Below are 22119 nucleotides of genomic sequence, written 5' to 3'. Positions count from 1 at the left end.
CCAATCTTGCCTTGTAGCGAATATCCTTCTTGCTAGGAGATCCATCTTTCTTTGCGAATACCCACTTGCATCCGATTGCCCTTTTACCTTTCGGTAATTGCGCCAACTCCCAAGTATTGTTCTTCCGGAGAGACTGCATTTCTTCATCCATGGCGCTTTTCCATTTATCACTTTCTAAGCTTTGCATTGCTTCTTGATAAGTGATAGGAATATCATCAACAACGGGAAGGGCGTAGGCCACCATATCAGTAAATTGAGCAGGTTTACGAATTTCTCTCCGTGGCCTTGCAACTGCAACTGGTTCTGGTGTACTTAGTGGTTCTTGGGTCAGAACCTCTTCAACCTCTAATTCATCCATTGTGGCTGGAGAATTAGACTTATTAACTGGGCAAATCCCCATCTGCTCAAACTCCACCTGTTTTGGAGTACACTCCACCTGCTGTGGAGTATTGCTCGTCTGAATATCTTTATCTGCTACCTTTTTCAATGTGGCAGATTCATCAAAGGTAACATCTCTGCTACAGATCATTTTCTTTGTGCTTAAGCACTAAAGACGAAATCCCTTCACTCCAGAAGTGATTCCCATAAAGAGAGCTTTCTTTGCCCTCGGATCTAACTTTGACTCCTTCACATGGTAATATGCAGTGGTTCCGAACACATGTAAGGAATCATAATCTGTAGCCGGTTTTCCAGACCATACCTCCATAGGAGTTTTTCTTTCTAATGCAGATGATGGCAAACGATTAACAAGATGGCCAGCGTATGTCACAGCCTCAGCCCAAAATTGCTTGCCCAACCCAGCATTGGACAACATACATCGAACTTTCTCCAGCAATGTTCGATTCATATGCTCTTCCAATCCATTCTGCTGTGGTGTATCCCTAACTGTGAAGTGTCGAACAATACCATACTCTTGGCACACATTGAAGAACGGATCACTTTTATATTCCCCTCCATTGTCCGTCCTAAGCCGCTTGATTTTCTTGCCAGTCTGGTTTTCGATCATAGTTTTCCATTTAAGAAAAACTCTAAGCACTTCATCCTTAGTTCTCATGGTATACACCCAAACTCTTCTGGAAAAGTCATCAACAAAAGTAACAAAGTAGTGTTTTCCTCCCAATGAAGGTGTCTTGGAAGGCCCCCACACATCTGAGTGAACATATTCCAAAATACCTTTTGTATTATGGATAGCAGTACCGAATTTCACTCTCTTTTGCTTTCCCAGAACACAATGCTCGCAAAATTTTAATTTGCAAGCCTTTGCACCTTTCAACAATCCTTGCTTTGCCAGAATTTGCAAGGATTTTTCGCTGACATGTCCCAACTTCATATGCCACAACTGCATTGAGTCCAATTCTTTGTTACCAGAAGCTGTAGCGACTGCTCCAATAACTGTACTACCTTGGTAGTAATACAAGTTATTTTTCCTGATGCCCTTCAATATCACAAGTGCGCCAGATGTCACTTTCAAAATCCCATCTCTCATAGTAACAACTGAACCATTGGATTCCAAGGCTCCCAATGAGATGAGATTTTTCTTCAAACTGGGCACGTACCGAACATCAGTCAGAACTCTGGTTGATCCATCTTGATTCTTTAATTGGATTGAACATATCCCAACAGTTTTACAGGCATTGTCATTGCCCATATAAACAACTCCTCTATTTAGTTCTACTAAATCAAAGAACCACTCCCGGTTAGGGGACATATGATAGGTACAACCCGAATCCAATATCCACTCATCTGAATGGAACGACGATGATGATGCAACCAGTGATAGTTCAGAGTCACTAGTATCATGCTTAGCAACACAAGCATCTACAGCAGCTTTTCCCTTATTCTTCAGCTTTGGACAATTTTTCTTCCAGTGGCCTTTCTCATGACAAAAAGAACATTCATCTTTCCCGAGTCTGGACTTTGACTTTGATCTCCCCTTTTGAGTTTTCTTCCGAGTGTATGATCGACCTCGGACTACTAAAGTTTCTGTATCTCTGATTGAGTTTTTCTGTTTGTCCTTCTTTCTCTGTTCATAACTGTATAAGGCCGCACAGACTTCGCTCAGAGATATATCACTCCTGCCATGAAGTAGAGTAGTTTCTAGGAACTCAAACTCCTCAGGAAGTGACCCCAACAGCATCAAAGCCAAATCTTCATCTTTGAATGTCTCATCCATATTCAGCAAATCAGTGACTAACTGATTAAATTTGGTGATGTGATCATTCATTGTGGTACTTGGGACGTATGTGAAGCGAAACGGTCTTTTCTTCAAGTGGAGCTTATTTTGACTGTTTTTCTTCAAAAAATTTTCTTCAAGTGCCACCCACAACTTATTTGTAGAAGTCTCCTTTGAAAAAGCATACCTCTGCTCTCGAGAAAGGCATGATCGAATTGTGCCACATGCCAACCGATTGATCGCCTTCCAATCTTTCTCCTGTACATCATCTGGTTTCTCTTCATCAATGACAATGTCTAGACCCTGCTGAAAAAGGGCATCTAGAACCTCACTTTGCCACATACCAAAATGGCCCGTGCCATCAAAGATCACCACGGCCAATCTTGCATTTGCAATTGTCGGTCTTGTCCACATGGACGATGTTGAAGCTCCTACACCGACCGTTTTCTCCATAATCTTTCAATATACCTAAGGAAATCTTTTTTGATGTGGAAGATCAGTTTAAACTGCAATCACAGAGCATACTACGATTAACCTTCGGCTCTTGATACCACTTGTTGTTCCAATAGGGTCGGAAGCGTGTAAATTATTGTACTAAAAAATCACACAAAGTTCAATTCCCAAGAAAGAGAGGTGGATCACATGGATCTCTTAAATACCAAGTCTTTCCTTAGACAGAATATCCCTTCTATAGTAATTTAATAGCACAATTAAATACTACTATTATACCCTCAAATATTGAAAGAAAAATAGGACAAGAAAGAACACAAGAGTTTTAACGAGGTTCGGTAAATTATACCTACGTCCTCGGGCACTAACACCAGATGATAACTTTACTATCTTCAAAGTATTACAAACAAATAGAATTCCTTAAGAATTCTCAAATGGGAGAAGAGAGAAAACTAAGAGAGAAAGATTGGTTGGGATGAATTGAAATGAGAAATGAGAAGGCCTATTTATAGTTGAGGTTTAAGGACCAAACAATAAATAGCCCATTATCTCAAGGACCAAAAAAAATTATCCCATGCCACTTTTTCAAAGTCAACTTTAGGGTGCTAAACTTGCACCACTTTGTATTGTTTGCCATTAATGTTGTCTCCCATTAATGTTAACAGGGAGTACTATTAAGGGATGGATTTATTAGCTAAAATGAGGCTAAGTTGTCGGTTAAATTCTATTATTTCTTGTTTTGTTTGTCCTTATGAAACACAGCGTTTTAGGGTAACGGCATTCCATTATAATAGAGCTTTGTCTTGTTGAAAAGTTTTTGGGTGAAAGGGCCATCAATTTTGACACTATGAAGCAAACCCTTTTATCTTTATGGTGTTCACTCCGAGGTGCTAATATCAAGCCGATAGGTGGAAATGGATTTTATTTGATCCAGTTTTTTCATGTGGTAAATCTGAAGATGATGATATCTGGTGGTCCTTGGTCATTTAATAATTGCTTTCTTAGTGTCCACAAGTTGATGCAAGGTGAAAATATGAAGGGTGTTAATTTTTATTATACAGATTTCTAAATTCAAGTGCATGATCTCTCGTCTAGTGAAAGCTCTGACCAAAAATCTCAATAATTTTATGGATTCTTTCTTAGATTATGATGCAAGTAGTTAAAGGAATGTGTCATCTTTTTGGCCATTTTTTTAGGTTAGTTTAGTTACGAAAGAGTTTTTGTTGTTTGTTATTTATGTGGTATTCTGGGTCATAGTGGTTCCAGCTGCCGGAAATTACTTGATTCTTTGGAAGGGGTGCTTATCCAGGGTTGGTCATAAGAGATGCGTGCGGAGGTTCGACATAGAAACCGAGGGTAGTCAGTCTAGTGGCATCGCGACGGGGAATTGGGAGAGTAATCAAGCTTCAAATCAGGTGGGAATCATGAGATTATATAATAATAGGAGTAAGGGCTAGTTTGGCAATGCTTTTGAAAAATGCTTTTGAAAAGTGGTGTGGAGAAGTGCTTTTGAAAAGTTCAGTTTAAAATTTGAGTGTTTAACATTGCTGTCAAAAAGTGCTTTTAAGAAATAAAATGTCCATTTTAGACATGTTATTATCAAGTAACAAATATGCATTTAAAAATATTTAAATTAGTTAATATTATTATATTTTAGTAAGAATATAAAAAAATTATTATAACTTGTTAATATTTTAATATATGAAATATAAATTTTAAATATTTTTAAGCAATAAATATTAATTATTTATAAAATTTAATTAGAATATATAAATTATATTTTAAATATTTAAATATAACCATTAAATATTTGTAATTAGTATTTTTTAAAAATATTTTTAATTAATGATTTTAATACATTTGTAATTAAACACCAAGAAAAAAAAGGAAAGTATCATATTATTGGAAAGGTAAAAAAGTAATTAAGCACCAAAAGTGCTTCTGGGAGAGAAAAAGCTAAAATTTTTAGCTTTTCTTTTTCAGAAAGTGTTTTTAAAAAATACTTCTGAAAAGCTAAAAATTTCAGCCAAAAATAACTTATTCTACATAACTTTTCTTCCAAAAGTATTTTTAGAATCAGAAGTATTTTTTTTTAAACAATGAAGAAGAGCCTAAATTCTGTTTATCAAATCGATGTATTTATTCCCAAAAGATCCGTTGTTTATTACGGGGAGTGGGGTCACCCACGTGGGTCAAAATGGAGCTGACGCACTTGCTAGTGGGCCAAAGGCCAATATGCGTACCAAAATGGGCTGGTAGACACTCTTGGGAGGGATTTTGAGGATGTGGTGATGGAAATTTATGATAATAAAAAACGGGCCAGAAATGGTTCGAATAAGGCCAATATGTTTCACGATTCGGGCACTGTGGAGCATTCTAATGCTGTTTCCGGAAATTCTGATGTAGCCCAATTGAATGTATTGACCGGCCTCGTAGACGAGACCCGCCAGAAGTCATGATTTGTATTTTTGGAACTGCTGGGGCTTGGGTAACCCCCGCACAGTGCTCGCTCTGAGAGAGCTTGTTCATTCTAATAAACCCGATATTTTGTTTTATCTGAAACTCTTGTTCATTCGAATAAAAGAAAGATTTAAGAATTATTTTACAGTTTGATTCGTGTTTGTGTATGGACCAGCTTGGTCGTAGTGGTGGTTTGGCTTTGTTATGGAACTCTACGGTTCATCTTACTATTTCAATTTTTCTCAAAATCATATTGATGCTCATGTTCAGTTAGATGAAGGTTTTCAATGGAGACTTACTGGTTTCAATGGCTTCCCTAAATCGAATAGGAAAAGTGCTTTTTGGGACTTACTCAGACATTTGGCTATGCTTAATTCTTTATCATGGCTGTGTTATGGTAGCTTTAATAATTTATTATCTATGGAGATTGTTACGTGGTTTTGTCCCTTGTAACATTAATCTTTTGACTCGTGGGGTTACTATTGATATTATTTGTCTCAGGTGTCGTCAAGGAGGATTTGGAGCATATTCTTTTCAATTGCCCTTTGCAGCAACCGTTTGACAAGAAATGGGTATAGCGCTTATGCATGGTTCAGTCAATGAGTTTGTTGCTCAAATGCTGATTGAACAACAAAATGATAAGAGGAGGCGTGTGTTGGGGATGCTGTGGGGTATTTGGTTTAGCAGGAATATGATGGTTTGGAAGAAGAATTCTATGACAGCAGATTGACTTGTGCATTATGTGGATGAATTCTTACAGTGTTGGTTGGGGGGCGCGCATGGTTCACACCTCTCAGTTGATCTTGCGTGCAGTGATTGAGGGAGGCGATATTTGTTGGCGAAAGCAAACTATTGGGATGCTTAAATGTAATGTTGACGAAGCTACTTTTGTTGATAGTGGGCATGATGGGATGCTATTGTGCATAATAATGCAGGTGGTTTTGTGAGGTGTACCTCGGGATCCATGAAGAGCTGTCGTAATCCTTCTATGACTGAAATTTTGGCTATGCGTGAGGATGTTTCTTGACTTTGATCATTATATTCGGAAGGTGTTATTATGAAAATCGGTAATCAACATTTTTAGCAAGCATTTACTTTTGGTCATGATGTTTCTAATATTATTTACACTTTGTGTTTTTATTATTTATGAATTTTAACTTTTTACTTTTTATTGGATTCGTAGGAATGCTAATAAGGTTGCTCATATTTCATCACGAATAGCTTTAATGAGAGCAAACTACACGAATTGTATTGCTTGTTCTTCTTCTATTGTCGATAATTTAATATTTTCAATAGTAAGAGATTGACTAAAATGGATTTGAACGAAAGGAGTTCGACTTGGATATATTGGATAAACATGTTAATTTAGATTTAATTACTATTATTGTTTTATCTTTTCTTAATGAAGGTGTGTTTTATGAAAAAAATTTGAGAAGCACAACTTTTATATTTTAATTTAAGACTTAAAACATATGATTTAGTTTTTAAATTATACTGCTTTTTTTAGTATTTAAAATAATATAATTTAAAAATAAAATAAATTAAAAAGAATTTATACTTATAAAATATAGTTAAACATTTTATAAAATTATCATTGACTTTGACCATCCATTAATTGATCATTGATTGAGATTTATTGGTTGTTGATTAGACTTGTTCATGGGTCTAGTCACCTGACCTAGTCCGAAGGTCCGCCTGAAAAGTGGAAGTGTTTGGATAAAAAGATAATCTCAAAAAATGGGTTTGGACAAAAAATAATACCCGTTTAGAATCAGGTCTTGGGTAAGACATTTTTTGCGTGAGCCCAGCTCGGCCCGAATATGTAAAAAAAACTATAGTTTTTCTTTGCTTTTTTTTATTGTTTTTATTACTATTTTCTTGTTATTTTTTCACTATTTTACTACTATTTCATTATTATGTTGCTACTATTTTATTGTTATTGTATAGTTTTTATTTTATTGTTAATTTTGTTACTATTTTAAAGACATTTGCTTGTTAATTTGTACATATCTTAGTGTTATTTAAATTTATTTTTAATTTGTTAGGAAATATTTATTTTAATATTTTTATTATTTTTTATGTATTATATTTTTTAAAAAATTATATAAAAAATAATACGAGCCCAGGTTTTAACTTTTTTATCCGGGTCGGGCTTGAGCAAAATTTTAGGCCTATTTTTGGCCTAGGCCAGGCCCGGGTCTAAAATTTTGGTTGGACCCAGCCCGACCCATGAGCACCTCTATCTTTGACCAACATTGATCGAATTTATATATAATTTCACATTTTTATATATTTTTTAATTTTCTAAAATTTCAAGAATTTATATTTTTATTTTAGATGATTTTTGTAATTTTCTAAACAAATAAGTATTTTCTCATTTTTATATTTTTATAGTTTTTAGCTTATATTATATATTTTAAAATTTTATTTTAAAACATTCAACTATAAATATTAATTTCTATCCTCTGCATGCCACATGTTTCTTTCTAATTGGATAGATGCCTCACGTGACACTTTTTAATAAGCTACACATATTAGTAAATTTTTTTAACACCAATAATGCCATTGAACTGAAACGATTAATAAAATCTAACTTTAAATATTAATATGGTCCCACAAGATTTAGGTATCAAAGTAGAAAAAAATATACTTTAAAAGTAGAATGCCATAGTTGTGATATTAACAATTCAGTGACTTAAATAATAATATTTTGAAATTCAGTTATCATTTTGTAACTTTTTAAAGTTAAGTGACCAAAACGTAAACTTACTAAGAGTTTAATGATCTTGAGTGTAGTTTAACCATTCAAATATGCACACCATTGTTGGTTTTAGTCTCATAATTAATCTAAGGATAAACTACCTAATTAGTCACCCAACTTTCAGCTTGGTTCTGTTTTGATCACCCAACTATCAAAAATTTCAATTTAATCACTAAAGATTTAACATCAGAATGCCTAAAAAACCAATTTAAAAAGTTTAGTGATTAAATTGAAAATTTTGATAGTTGGGTGACCAAAACAGAAACACACCGAAAGCTGGAAGACTGATTAAGTAGTTTACCCTTAATCTTATGCTATCTCCATATTTTTTTGGGGGTTAAATTTATGTCTTACTTTCCACGTGGTTACTTTCGTGAGCTTCGCGAAGAAGAAAAATACATAACTCATCAAAATCTTCTCGCTTCTGTTATGAGTTAACTCAGTCCGAACAGACTGAATTGGGAGCATCCGAGTTGAAAACTCAGCAATGGCGGAGATAGGAAAAACTCTGCTTGAATCGGGATGGCTCGCTGCGAGATCCACCGAGGTTGAACTCACTGGATCTCAGCTCACAACTACCCATCCCCCGACTGGCCCAACCTCTCCTTGGATGGAAGCTGTCGTTCCCGGAACGTAATAAAGCTTTCCACTTTTACATATGTTGTCATTAATTTACTCTGATTTCATATTTGTACACGAGAAAAAAAGTAGTTACTTTCGCATATATTTAGCATCACATTTGTTCTGATTTTGTTCATATATATAGAGTCTTTGTTTTCCGGATCATTGTGCTTTAAGATTCTTAATAATCCAAACATTGGACTAAAAATGTTGGGTTTTAGCTTAATTATCGAAACAGTTAGTGATTTTACATTTACTTGTAGGGACCTATAGTTGCAAGATGATTGGTTTGCTTGTCATGATGAATATAGTATCATTTGCATTATTAGTTCAGTTATTTTGCTGGAACTAGTATGTCATTTCTCATTGTTATGCTCTGGATTATGTGCTTTATTTACAGTGTTCTGGCGACTCTAGTAAAGAACAAAGTTGTCGCTGACCCTTTCTATGGTTTGGAGAATGAGATGATCATTGATATAGCTGATTCTGGAAGGGAATACTACAAATTCTGGTTTTTCACAAAATTCCAGTGTAAGCTGGTATGCAATGTTTTGACATGAACATTACTGGGAGGTCAAATACAACTTGACAACAATAAAACTTTTGTTGGGTTTGTATTCCCTATAGATTTTTAATGTAACCACTATTGTATGCACTAAATGTTGCAAACCTTTTGACCAACTAACAGATACCCTGATTTTCTTTTTGTTGGTATTCCACTGATTTTAATCACTTTGTATTTTGCAGTCAGGAGCTCAGCATTTAGATCTGAATTTCCGTGCAATCAATTACTCTGCAGAGGTGTACTTAAATGGCCACAAAATGGTTCTTCCGAAAGGGATGTTTCGACGACATTCCCTTGAAGTAACTGATATCCTAAATCCTGATGGTGAAAACTTGCTGGCTGTTCTTGTTCACCCACCAGACCATCCAGGGAGAATTCCCCCTGAGGGTGGGCAAGGTGGGGATCATGAGGTATACATCTTTGTCCAAAAGAAGTTCATTCATTTGCTTGATCTCTTAAAATGTGTAAGGTTAAATTTTAGGTATTTAAGGAATAAGTAAAAACCGCAGCCTAATGGCTAACACCTTTTTGCCCTATTAGATTGGAAAAGATGTTGCCACACAATATGTTGAGGGTTGGGATTGGATAGCTCCAGTGAGGTGAATTTTCTTAACTTTTGAAACTTCAAGGTTCCGTTTTGGTTTTTTTTTTTATTCTATGCTGATATTAGATTTTTGAATGAGTAATTTGACTTGTAAAGTGTACAGTAACTGTATTTCTGTCTCTTCATTATGCCATTGCCAAAAATAAAGTGCATTTCTTATATGTTCTTTGACTCTCTATATATGTAGATTTTTTATATGTGCGATTCTTGTGCCCATGAGTGCAGTTTTCCTTGCATGTATAAGCGCCTATTGCTATTGCTATTGCAATTTGTACCCTAAAATCCCTTCGTTTTGCACTTTGGAAATCTCCCTAGGAAAGGGACTGTACTTATTTCTATTGTTATTTTGGGTAGAGTGGATTATGAGCTAAAGATTGTTCGTTAGTTAAAATGGATTTGAAAGAGACAGTTATAGTTGTCTGAAACTTTTCTATTTGAGACACACGGAACAGAGCTGCAGAGGATCAAACGCATAAAGATAAAGGTCCCATGAAATTCTTGTGAGCAAAATATTATGGTGAAGTTATGAATGGCTATCCTCTGGTCTGTTTTACTTCTACAGTTTTTTTAGAAAGAACGATAGATTATGGTGCAGTGAAGCAAAATCTTTGTAGTACTGGGAGAAAAATATGCATTTTTAAAGCCTAAGGAGATAAATCAATGTAATTTTGTACATTTTTTTGGTTGGACTTTTCTAAGAATGTATCTGTTTAAAGGTTTTTCAACTACTAACTAGTGTCCACCCTTGTTTTCTCAAGAAACAAAAACATCATATCTAAAACATCTGGCCTCCACTTGTATCAGGGATAGGAACACTGGTATTTGGGATGAAGTATCAATATCTGTTACTGGGGTAAGATTCAAGCACAAGACTTGAACTTCTTGATTTAATCAACATTATCTGTTTATCTCTTAATGGAGTTGAGCACATATCATACTACACAATGCCACAAACCTAAGGTTCTATACAACTCATCTTTCTTCATTTTTTATAAATCTTTTCCTTTTTCTTGCTTTTGATCCTTCCTACCTGGTTTTTGTTGACTTTTCCATCTGATTTCTAATGGTTTGTTGCAAGTACCTTTGTTTGCAGCTATGTAATGGTTCAGTTCTGTGAAACCTAAATATTAGTAGTTAGTTGGTGTTGCTCTTATTTCTCCACTATCACTGTTTTATGATACTTGGTAATGATCTGAATGCCATTTTTTGATGCATTTTCTTTGGATGCAGCCGGTAAAAATAATTGATCCGCACTTGGTTTCATCATTTTTTGACCAATACACAAGGGCATACTTGCATGCAACAACTGAATTGGAAAACAGAAGTGCTTGGGTTGCTGACTGTTCCTTGAATATCCAAGTAGCAACAGAACTTGAAGGAAGTGTTTGCTTAATCGAGCATCTTCAGACTCAACATGTTTCAGTTCCTCCAGGAGCACGTATCCAGTATACATTTCCTAAGGTCAGTGATGGTATCTTTCTCATTGCTTTTGATGTGTTTGTAGCTTTCTTCTTTGCATCAAATGTAGTTCTTTGTCTTAGATGAACAGTTCTTTTTCTTCATTGCTTTTGAGTATTTGTGGCTCTTTGCATTTTGATATAGAGCGTAGGGACACATTTGAAAGAATATGAAGCAAGATTTGACTGAACTGCATCTCATTTTTGGAGAAAATTCAACCAACCTTTTTTTTCTTTTGTTATTAAGAACAAATTTGGTTATCATCTAGAGGGAACTAGTGCTGATCTTCTGCAATAGTATTCTCTCTTTCTTGGTGATCTGAGATTAGATATTTGTAGTTGTGGGTACAAAGCATTCATTTACTGCAAGCTTCGTTTCATTTACTTATAACACTTGTTCAAATGCTTATGATAAAAATTGCAGCTTTCCTTCTACAAGCCCAATTTATGGTGGCCAAATGGCTTGGGAAAGCAATCCCTGTATAAGGTCAGTATTACTGTTGATGTCAAGGGATATGGAGAGTCTGATACGTGGGGCCATCTATTTGGTTTTCGCAAGATCGAGTCTCACATAGATAGTGCTACTGGAGGGAGGTATGCTTCAGGAATGAAGTTTCACCAACACTAGAGAATGGCACCTAGAATAATGATAATACATTTCATTTCTGCACATCTTTTGACAGGTTGTTCAAGGTAAATGGGCAGCCTATTTTTATCCGTGGTGGTAACTGGATATTGTCAGACTGTTTGCTACGCCTTTCTAAGGAGCGTTACAAAACAGACATAAAATTTCATGCAGATATGAATCTGAACATGATTCGTTGCTGGGGAGGTGGGTTGGCTGAGAGGCCTGAATTTTATCATTATTGTGACGTTTATGGTCTGCTGGTAAGATCTCTTTCTCTCTCTATGTGTGTGTGTGTGTGTGTGTTTCTTCTTGTTTTATGGGATGCTTTTAAGCACTCTTGTGCATGTAGTTTTGTGAATATATATCTACTTGAGAGGAAAAGTAAAAACTAGCAAGATAGGAAGTAAGGATGAGAGAATGCAAATATAATATCGTGAGGGTGAAGAAAGGATATAGGAAATTTTGGAAGGGACGAGCTGCTTGGATGCAAATTAAAGTCCTTATAGGAAGTGAACAAAGTAATTGCAGTCAGTTTGGGCAGTACGGCTCCTTTCAGCTTTTGTGTACTTCCCTTTCTTCATCATGCATGTTGTTGTCCAGATGTTCTGTGCACATGATTAACCTGGAAAGTGAAAATAACACTTCTAAATTTTGCAGGTATGGCAGGAGTTTTGGATTACGGGTGATGTTGATGGAAGAGGTATCCCAATATCAAATCCAGATGGCCCACTTGACCATGATCTTTTTATGCTATGTGCCAGAGATACAGTCAAGCTTTTAAGGAATTATCCTAGTCTTGCTCTTTGGGTTGGTGGAAATGAGCAAGTTCCACCAGATGACATCAACACAGCTTTAAAGAATGACCTGAAACTACATCCATTGTTTGAGAGCCACAGTGAAAATGCATTGTCCATTGAAGAAGAGGACCCTAGCCAATATCTGGATGGCACACGTGTTTATATCCAAGGATCCATGTGGGATGGCTTTGCTAATGGAAAGGGAGACTTCACTGATGGTCCCTATGAAATCCAAAATCCTGAAGACTTCTTTAAGGATAACTTTTACAATTATGGTTTTAACCCCGAGGTTGGTTCTGTAGGAATGCCTGTTGCAGCTATGATCAGAGCAACCATGCCTCCAAAGGGGTGGCAAATTCCATTGTTTAAGAAGCTTACCAATGGTTACACTGAAGAAGTTCCGAATCCCATTTGGGAATACCATAAATACATTCCTTATTCGAAACCAGGAAAGGTTCATGACCAGATAGAACTGTATGGGATCCCAAAAGATCTGGATGATTTTTGCTTGAAGGTATTACTTGGATTTTTTTTCTTTCACGTGGAATGCATTTGAGGTTCTCCCTTCTATTTTCTATATACTAACTTCTTTAAACGATCATCTCAGGCTCAACTCGTTAACTACGTCCAGTATAGAGCTCTATTAGAGGGATGGACTTCCCGAATGTGGAGCAAATACACTGGGGTTTTGATTTGGAAGACACAGAATCCATGGTCTGGTCTTCGAGGTCAGTTTTATGATTACCTCCTAGACCAGACAGCAGGTTTTTATGGTTGTCGCTGCGCTGCAGAGCCAATTCATGTTCAGCTAAATCTTGCTACATATTTTATAGAGGTAAGTGCTGTACTAATAATTTTCTAGATTTTTTGTTGTATTCTTATTTTCCTCGTCTCTCTCGGTATCCTCTCTTTAACTACTCATTTCAAACATTGCTTAATGATTCGAGTGTTGGCTTATTGTGCAATCAACATTTCATGAGCAGGTTGTAAACACTACATCAGAGGAATTGTCGAATGTTGCCGTAGAAGCATCAGTGTGGGATCTTGAAGGTGCTTGTCCGAGTTATAATGTTTTCGATAAGCTTTCCTTGCCACCGAAGAAAGTAATGTCAATTAGTGAGTTGAATCATCCAAAGTCTGAAAACCCAAAGCCAGTGTACTTTCTGCTTCTCAAACTCTACAACATGTCAAATAATAGCATTATATCCCGAAACTTTTACTGGCTGTATCTTCCTGGTGGAGATTACAAGCTGCTGGAACCATACCGGAACAAGCGAATTCCTCTTCAGATAACATCAAAGACATCTCACAAAGACTCCTCTTATGAAATTGAAATGAACGTACAAAACAAATCCGAGAAGCCTGATCCCAAAATTTTAACCTACAAGAACAAATTTGCTAACAGACGTGAAGATGGTGAGTTTGATATGTCTTCTCTTGAACCTATTCATGACAAAACTGAAGAGAAACAGAAGGCTGGTTTATTTCAGAGACTTTACAGACAATTTCCCAGGGAAACTGATGGCTCGAAGATTACAGAGATAAAGGGATCTGATGTCGGAGTTGCGTTCTTCCTTAAATTTTCCGTTCATGCTTTGAAGACAGATAACAAGGGAGGAGAAGACACTAGAATACTCCCAGTCCATTATTCGGATAACTATTTTTCACTAGTTCCTGGTGAGGAGATGTCGATTAAGATGTCATTCGAGGTCCCTCAAGGCGTCACCCCAAGAGTAACACTTGAAGGCTGGAACTACCAATCTGAAGTGCACACTGTTATTTGACCTTGTTCTCTGTGATTAGGTTATTGAGCTTGTTCATACAGTTGAGAATTCGGGTTATTCTGTTATTTTGGTTTTCGTTTGTGAAACAAGCTTCAATGGAGGTTTATGGAATAGTGCAGAATGCCCCTTTTGTTTGCTAAATCTCCCATCTGTTTATATGTATGAATATGGTTGTGATATCTGAATGTAAAGTAATAATCTCCATAGAGTCGAGTGTTGACATCTATGAATGTTTTGAGTGGTATATTAAATATTAATTATTAACGTGTTAAAGTTCACATAAATATATTTTGTCTTAAACATGATTATAATAAAAATAATATAATATGATATACGGACATACATACATGAATTATCATATTTATGATGGTTTAAATATGTTAAAAAGAAACTCCTTTGAACCTGCTAGGGGTGAGCAAAAGCCTTGTGGGTTTCCATTGGTTATTTTGATTAAATTAATTGAGGATTCAATTAAAATTTAAAATGGTTTAGTCGAACAAGACATTTTCGAATTTCAGTTATCAGAGTATGTCATTTTAAATATAATGTAAAATATGTTTAAACACTTGGATTAAATTGTAAACACGATTATATTTAGTGCATGGACAACTTGAATCTTATATGTTTTAAAAAAAGTATATATATATTTTTAATATGTTAGATCCAAGTTTTTCCTTCAATTGATCCTTAAGTTTTAAACCTACTCTATATTAGATTCAAGGTTAAAATATGTCACAAGTCCCTATACTCTTCGTAAATTTAAAATTTAGTTTTTATACTTTTAGTCTCTCTATTTTTCAGATTTCAAATTTCAATTTCAACTGTTAATACTATTAAAAGTATTTTTGTTAAATTCAGATTTATTATAACATCATTTTGTAGTAACATTGCTACTAAGGGAGTTTTTATTTCAAAATTTTACATCAACAAATTTAACAAAAAAAATTAATTGTGTTAACAATTGGACCTGAATTTTAAAATATGAAAAGTAGAGAGACTAAATTCAAAGACTAAATTTCAAATTTGTGGAGAGTATAGAGACCTATGGCATATTTTAACCTAGACTGAAAAGTAGCATTTAACTCTTAAATTGACAGCCAAACTGAAAAAAGGACCTAATTGATAGAATACTGATATTTTGAGGATTCATTTAGAGTAATAAAGTTCAGAGACCAATCTAGAATTTGGAAGATAGTTTGTGTACATTTGGTTAATTAACCCGAAAAGAAAGAACAAAAAAGAGATATTACCGACCACCAACTGAATCAAAATCCAGAGAGAGAAAGAATGAAATTATTGTGTCTGTACAGTTCAGTCTCTCCAGTTCTTCCACTTCCGGCAACCGGTTTAGATTTCAACGGCCAAATTTTCTCTAAATTTACGGTAAGATCCCCAGGTCGTCGTTTCTCTTCCCGACTGACAGTTAATTCCAGAGGTAGAACCGGAGAAGAACCTCTTCCTCCGATTCTCTCCAGTTCCTCCGCTTACGCCGTCCTCGGCGTTGATCCTAACTGCTCTGCCGCCGAGCTCAAAGCTGCTTTCCGCGCCAAAGTAATAATAAATTTAGACTTTTATCTGTTTTAAATTCAAACTTTATCTGCAAGTTATAAATAATCAGTTGTTTTGCTTTATTTTGGCAATTAATTATGTTTTTTTTTTGGAAAAAAAGGTTAAGCAGTATCATCCTGATGTCAACAAAGATGGAGGAGATTCTGATACTATGATCCGCCGTGTAATCCAGGCCTATGAGGTTTTTAGTTTTAGGTTTTTTTTTTCCCAATTAACTTTATCATTTAATTTCCATTCTATTGGACTCCAACTTATGTTGGTTATAATGTAATATATTTTCATTACTTACTGTAAAATATTCTTATAATTTCTAAATTGTAAGGTTTAAATGATTTGGGGTTTCCAGTTTGTTCATTTTGATATGTTTTTTGCTATAAGAAATTTAGTGATAAATTTTGGATTCTTATGCCCTGCAGATGTTATGTGATTACAGTCGATCCGAGATCATTGAGAGGTGATTTTCTCACTTTCTTTTTTCTTTATAAAGAGTTCAGAAACTTTTTTTTTGCTAATTTTGAAAGATTTGGTATATTTTGCTTGATGTTTGGCATTCTTGGATGTGTTGACTGTAGGAAAAAGTTCTTTTATCTATTGCTCTTTCATTTCTCTGTTTTGTTATTTTATGGGGACATTATTGGGTTGCAATGTTAACTGTTGGATTTATGCATTGTTTAGGGAATGCTTAGATCCCTTCGACAGCCCCGAAAGTGAAGCATTTGATGTTTTTGTTAACGAAGTTCTCTGCGTTGGCATAGGTAATTAATGAGAGTTCAAGTTGGTTTAATTATGGCAGAACCTTGTCCAAGCTAAGTATATTGCTAGTTATTTTACATAAAACATAATGTGATAAGTATTTATTCTGTCCTCTTAGCAACATTGTTCTGAAAACATCCGTAGGTTGCCCATATTCATGTGTAAAGAGAGCCCCTCATGCATTCTCATACGATCCTTCGACCGGAACAGCACGTGCAACTTCTCAAGGTTCGTATATTCACCAACAGGTTCTCATATTAACTTGTGTTGTAGTCCCCTTTCTAGTACTGGAAGGGATGGATAATATGGTAGTTTCATAACATATAAGAAAAGAAGCTGAGAGAATATTAGTCAGGAACTTTTTCAGTTTCTTTTTCATTTTCGGTGGAGTTTAAAGTAATCATCTGTTTAATTTAATCAGGACATGGTGAAGATTATCGAGTTCAGCTTGCAGTTGGTCAGTGTCCGAGAAATTGCATCCATTTTGTGACACCTTCACAAAGAATCATTCTGGAGGAGTTACTTGATAGGTATGCATCTCTAATATCCTCCAACAAATTCTCATTGCTACCTTGTTAAGAGTGTAAAAGGCTATAATCTATAATTACCTGGCAATCCTAATACCAGACCTTGTATGTCTCGTGGCTTTGATCTGATTAGCAGCTCAATTTTATTTCCTCTAACGTTCAATGATTTTTGAAAACTAGATAGACTGTTGCTTCTGGATCAAGTAATCCTTTAGTTGCATTAAACATTTATTATTGGTTTTTCACTAATGCAAGAATATGATATATGGTTTTGTATTATGTAGCATCCTGAACGTGCCTTTCGACATTTCAGCAGAAGCAGACTTGCTTTATTCTCTTATAGTTAAAGCCAAGTTCGAAAATAATAGGTACCAAAAGCCGAAGAAGCAACCGAAAACTTCCACCAAAAATGTTGATTGGTTTTGATCCATGAGTGGTTCGAAGTAATCTTCGATCCTCCAAAGCTGCATTTAGCTAATGTTTCAGCTCGCACCGAAGAATGTAATATAGGTGCACATGCCAACAGCTGTTTCGTATGCAATTCTTTGGAGAGAGGTGGCTGAACAGAAGACTACAGTGATAACTGACAACAGACTTGCATTGACAATGCTAAAACCTTGGATGTTCTGTTGGTTTCTGGAGAAGAAAATACCACAGCTGAGGAACTGGAAGACTAATTTTCCTTGTTATGTATATTTGTAGAAACTGGTTTTATAGTCATGCATGTGATTCCACTGAAATTTTTAATCCTTTTTCTCTCTATCTGTAGACACTTTACTTACATGGTACTGTCTTCTTGGCCGAAAACCGACTACAAGAGAGGAATGTTCTAATGGAGACCTATGTTAGTAACCATGTTTGACACTTTTCTCTGATGCGTGTTCAGATATGAGTATGAGCATAAGATCCTCCAAATATATGTGAATTCAGATTGTATCATAAAATATTTCTTTGCACCTTATAGTGCAATGTACATGCTAGTTGCTAGAGAAGACATACAAAGCCAAACTTTAATGCATTAAGCCTGAACGATTTCGAAAGAAACGGACTAACAGGACATTATTTTGAAATGGCTTTCACGAATCGATTTAGTGAAGAGAAAATGCCTGCAGCTTGACTAAAAAATGATGGACCTTGCTCGGACTTCTCCTCTGCATTTCCGAATATTATCTGAAAAGATGAAACAAAGTTCAAGATGTTTCCATTTTTATGCCAAATTTCCCCAGAGAGATTTAGAAGTTTGGGAAGCAAATTAACCTCGAGTTCTTCCACATCGGGACGGCTCACAAGTTCTTTTGCAAGCAAATATCTTCCAAGCCTGTCTTTATCATCGTAAAACACCTTCCACAATCTGGAAATGAAATAAAAGAGAGAATTCAAGCATGGAAAGGCAAGAAATTAAGAGTTAACCAAGTTGATATTATGAATACTGTAACAAAATTTAAACGAGTCTTACCCTGGATAACACCTAAACACAGCACCAGCTGCCAAAGGTCTCATTGAGTAAACGGTCGTGAAAGAACTGCAGTACAAATGATATAGAGTTTATTACTAATTACCGCGAATATAACCACTAAATGATAGTTTAACAATTCAAAAATATAGATGATTGATGACGAGATGAAACAAATGGCTAGCCTGGGATGGTAAGGATTCCCTTATATTTCACATCAGATTGGGAAGATTAGATGGAATGTGGGCTGAAATGAACTAGCTGGGGACAAAGTGAAAGCCAAAGATTGTTAAATATAATTCAAGTTCAGTACTCAAAAAGAAACAGATGGTGGAGGTGGAGGTGGAGGTGGATGCCCTAACATTTAGTTAAGAAAAGAGCTAAGTTAATTTAAATCGACTTATTGGCACTCGGGGCATGTGTCTCATAATTGGTATACTAAATTTTTTTCCAAGTTTTTCCAATTATATTACGAAGACCATATCCTTATACCTATATTTGAATAAGTGCAAGGTACAAATGTCAAATACGAAAGCTTTATAGAAAAAAAAAACACCCGGATAATATACCATGAAACTTCTTATGAACTTTAACAAGGAGAGAAATCAAAATAAAGTACAAGAATGAAACAAAAAAATTTACATCATTATGCAAATATACTAAAAGGTTTACCTTAAAAAGTATCGCCTTAGCTGTCGAACATTAACCCCAACCCCAACATCTTCGCTTATGAGACGCGGATTCCACATGACAAGAGGCCTAGGCTACCGACATTCGAAAAAAGATTATGATGAAAAAACAGTACTTTTTATGATTTCAATTTAACAAATATTTCTGTGCCATTTAAAGATACCAATTTGATGCAATTATATGACATGAACTAACTGGCTAATGATGGATATTAACAGTTAAGTTGCATTAATGCATAGTCTTTCCCTTGTAAAAATTTGGGACAAATAAAATTTTCAATACATGTTAAGGCACCATTGACACAATAAAAAGGGTAACCAGTTGCAGTCGTGACTGTTTTCGTATTGTGATTGATTGCAATACATATAGCATTGAATCACCACCAAAGAAAACCAAAGTTGCAAAATAATGTTCTGCAAATCAAACAAGGAACCAAGGGGGTTAAGGAGGACGAATACAGTCCTCGCATCATTAGAACAGGAAATGCATGAATGAAAAACACTGCATCACATACAATATAAAGCAAAGTTAGATTGGTACCGGATCATCTGATAGTTCCGAGGCAATTCTCTGTACGCGCTCCAACATCTGGTAATCAGGAACAAGCATGACTATAATCTCATCTTGGCTCTCTACCGGCTTCCGATCACTCAAACTGGATAAACACAAAAAGAGAATTGCACAAGCATGAATTGCATTAGTATATGCGAATCTGAAACGTTATCTTCTGAGTCCTGAGTTACTCATCTGTTCCATAAAAGCACTAAAGAATTGCAATAAAGTTTCCAGTACGAATTTCGCTAACAAACTGAATGATTAAAAGAAATATTGGAAGCAATTACCTGGCAAATCCAAAAGCAGCATCTTTCCATCGATATTTCAGTAATGCAGCAGCTCCAGCATCAGGAAATATAGCTTTAACTTTCTGACAATCAAAATTGATTCACCAGATATTGTATGTCAAAATTGATTAACAATGGAAGAATTGCAATTCAAAGGTCTCTGTGTTAAAAATCAAAACAGTATACAAAAAACTGATCTTGATTACTTCAAGAAGCTACTGCATTGCTCGCACTCTTCGTTCTTCTTGAAATACCTATGTTCGACACTCGTGTCTAACACATAAATATGGAGATACGATCTCCAAAATCCTCCAAATATATAGCAAAACTTGGAAAAACCTAATCATACCCCACTTCGAGTAACATAAAAAAGCTTCTAATTTTCTAGGGTTATTAAACTTTAAGCTGCATGAAATTCCAACTAACCTGACATCCAGTTTCTTGCATAAGTGTATCCAAGAAAATTCTGGATAATTCCCAAAGCTCAGCTTGAGCACCTTCATCATCAAGAAACTGTAACTGAGGAATTAGGAGCTCAACCTGTAAAATTGTTAAAAAAAAACAATCTATCAATTTTCAAAAATTGCATTCAATTCAATGAACTAAATTATATCTTTAATTGGCACATACAATAGCTCTCATTCCTCCTGAAGACACAAACAAGGCACTTGCTTCACCTGATTGCCTCACTGCACCCTCCAAGTCAGATGGCAAACAACTGAAATCCATCAAAGAGAAACCAATATATATAAATACATCAAACTGATTAATCAAACTTCAATAAGGAATGAAAAAAAATTTAAACCTGTCATCTTCTTCTTCTTCTTCAATGGTTTGTTCCTGGGTTTGTAGAGAAGATACTATAATATCTTCACCATTAGCTTCTGAAGGGTCACCTTGAAATTTCTCAAACTTGGCGTATGTTTTTGAGCTAGACCCAATTCTGGTCACTGAAATCCCATTGCAGCCGTTGAAGATTGGATAAGAAAAAGATAAGGGAAAGTTGGTGGTTGAGATTGAACTATTGGGTTTCAAAGTAATGAAGCAAGTGTTGTTGAAGCAGCTAGCTGCTGCAACAGCCATCAAAGTACAACTCAGAAATTATCAACTCACAAATGGTGGTAAAGAATATTTCTTTAAAGTTTATCAAAATTTGGAAGGTGTTATTTTTCTTTCTAAAATTTAATTAATGGTATCGAAATATGAGGTGTGAAATAGACGAATCCTCTGTTGCCACTATTTCACACCTTCACAGAACATCTATAAATAAAACGTCTTTATCTTTAAAAAAAGGTTAATATTTTTTCGCCCTTTAACTTTATAATTAAGTTCATTTTGATACTTATACTTTTTTTTCACTTTAATATATGAACTTGACACTTTTACATTTGTCAATGATCAAAATAAATCTAATTATCAATATTAAGTATCAAAGTGAACAAAAAAAAGGTGCAATACCAAAATACACTTAATTGTCCAATTCAAAGGTAAAAAGTTACATTAACCCTTGAAATATAAAGGTTTAACCGCCCAATTCAATCGATTTTTTCTCCAATTCAACTGGTCCGTATTGATTCCCGATCAACCGGTTCAATACTCTTCTCCAGACCGATACACTGACTAGTTCTCTGTCCAATCCGATCTAAACAACCTTGATATTTTGATCTCCTTTTATATATATACACATAACCCTTGTTAATATGATTCAAGTTTCACATGTGCTCTTTCGGGAATAAAGTTCACATGCATAGTTGTTTAATGTGTATTCTAAGTTTAAATTGTTTTTTTTATAAAGAAAATATTATTATAAAAATATTTGTTAATTTTTAAAAAGAATAGTTTTTAAGTATAGGGTTGATAAAAAAAACCTCAAAACCAACAAATTCTAAGCTGATCTAATCCAATAGGGTCGTTTTATTTTTAAACCGGGTTTCAGGTCAAATTAGTTTTAGAAAATGATTGGGTTGAGTTCAGAGTGAAACCAT

At 35.1% G+C, this 22119-nt stretch overlaps 3 protein-coding genes across 6 annotated transcripts; 2 read left to right on the top strand and 1 right to left on the bottom strand.

The window, feature by feature from the left end:
• The first annotated feature begins 8194 nt into the window (after window positions 1-8194).
• Window positions 8195-14524, top strand: LOC107958667 (mannosylglycoprotein endo-beta-mannosidase). Of its 4 annotated transcripts, XM_016894495.2 has the most exons (11): window positions 8195-8477; window positions 8866-9004; window positions 9213-9440; window positions 9571-9629; window positions 10439-10487; window positions 10865-11095; window positions 11516-11685; window positions 11775-11979; window positions 12377-13030; window positions 13124-13351; window positions 13500-14524. In XM_016894495.2, the coding sequence occupies exons 1-11, from the start codon at window positions 8332-8334 to the stop codon at window positions 14298-14300; spliced, it is 2910 nt and encodes a 969-aa protein (XP_016749984.2). In that variant the 5' UTR covers window positions 8195-8331; the 3' UTR covers window positions 14301-14524. The 4 variants fall into 4 exon arrangements, with proteins under 4 accessions (XP_016749984.2, XP_016749986.2, XP_016749985.2 ...); XM_016894497.2 differs by lacking the exon at window positions 8195-8477 and having other exon boundaries at window positions 8866-8996; XM_016894496.2 differs by lacking the exon at window positions 8195-8477 and having other exon boundaries at window positions 8947-9075.
• Window positions 14525-15417: 893 nt separating this feature from the next.
• On the top strand, window positions 15418-18019 carry LOC107958666 (uncharacterized). The gene is made up of 7 exons (XM_016894494.2): window positions 15418-15851; window positions 15970-16050; window positions 16286-16323; window positions 16545-16624; window positions 16767-16850; window positions 17044-17152; window positions 17434-18019. The coding sequence occupies exons 1-7, from the start codon at window positions 15588-15590 to the stop codon at window positions 17573-17575; spliced, it is 798 nt and encodes a 265-aa protein (XP_016749983.1). The 5' UTR covers window positions 15418-15587; the 3' UTR covers window positions 17576-18019.
• Window positions 18020-18055: 36 nt separating this feature from the next.
• Window positions 18056-21419, bottom strand: LOC107958665 (uncharacterized). Its single transcript, XM_016894493.2, has 9 exons — window positions 20940-21419; window positions 20765-20852; window positions 20561-20674; window positions 20135-20217; window positions 19833-19947; window positions 19275-19366; window positions 18606-18671; window positions 18407-18500; window positions 18056-18319 (listed from the first exon to the last, which is right to left on the bottom strand). The coding sequence occupies exons 1-9, from the start codon at window positions 21215-21217 to the stop codon at window positions 18209-18211; spliced, it is 1041 nt and encodes a 346-aa protein (XP_016749982.1). The 5' UTR covers window positions 21218-21419; the 3' UTR covers window positions 18056-18208.
• Between the last annotated feature and the right edge of the window lie 700 nt (window positions 21420-22119).

The sequence above is a fragment of the Gossypium hirsutum genome, chromosome D11 (genome assembly GCF_007990345.1).
Source record: "Gossypium hirsutum isolate 1008001.06 chromosome D11, Gossypium_hirsutum_v2.1, whole genome shotgun sequence".
Classification (NCBI taxonomy): Eukaryota; Viridiplantae; Streptophyta; class Magnoliopsida; order Malvales; family Malvaceae; genus Gossypium; species Gossypium hirsutum.
This window is presented reverse-complemented; position numbering and strand designations above follow the sequence as displayed.

Excerpts from the sequence above, each read along its gene's own strand:
- LOC107958667 (XM_016894495.2), top strand. The coding sequence starts at position 8,332 with ATGGCGGAGATAGGAAAAACTCTGCTTGAATCGGGATGGCTCGCTGCG. Across the intron at positions 11,980-12,376 it reads GTGACGTTTATGGTCTGCTG|GTATGGCAGGAGTTTTGGAT; the intron begins GTAAGATCTCTT and ends TAAATTTTGCAG. Across the intron at positions 13,352-13,499 it reads TTGCTACATATTTTATAGAG|GTTGTAAACACTACATCAGA; the intron begins GTAAGTGCTGTA and ends TTTCATGAGCAG.
- LOC107958666 (XM_016894494.2), top strand. The coding sequence starts at position 15,588 with ATGAAATTATTGTGTCTGTACAGTTCAGTCTCTCCAGTTCTTCCACTT. Across the intron at positions 16,851-17,043 it reads AGCACGTGCAACTTCTCAAG|GACATGGTGAAGATTATCGA; the intron begins GTTCGTATATTC and ends TAATTTAATCAG. Across the intron at positions 17,153-17,433 it reads CTGGAGGAGTTACTTGATAG|CATCCTGAACGTGCCTTTCG; the intron begins GTATGCATCTCT and ends TGTATTATGTAG.
- LOC107958665 (XM_016894493.2), bottom strand. The coding sequence starts at position 21,217 with ATGGCTGTTGCAGCAGCTAGCTGCTTCAACAACACTTGCTTCATTACT. Across the intron at positions 19,948-20,134 it reads GCTGCTTTTGGATTTGCCAG|TTTGAGTGATCGGAAGCCGG; the intron begins GTAATTGCTTCC and ends GTGTTTATCCAG. Across the intron at positions 18,320-18,406 it reads CCGATGTGGAAGAACTCGAG|ATAATATTCGGAAATGCAGA; the intron begins GTTAATTTGCTT and ends TCATCTTTTCAG.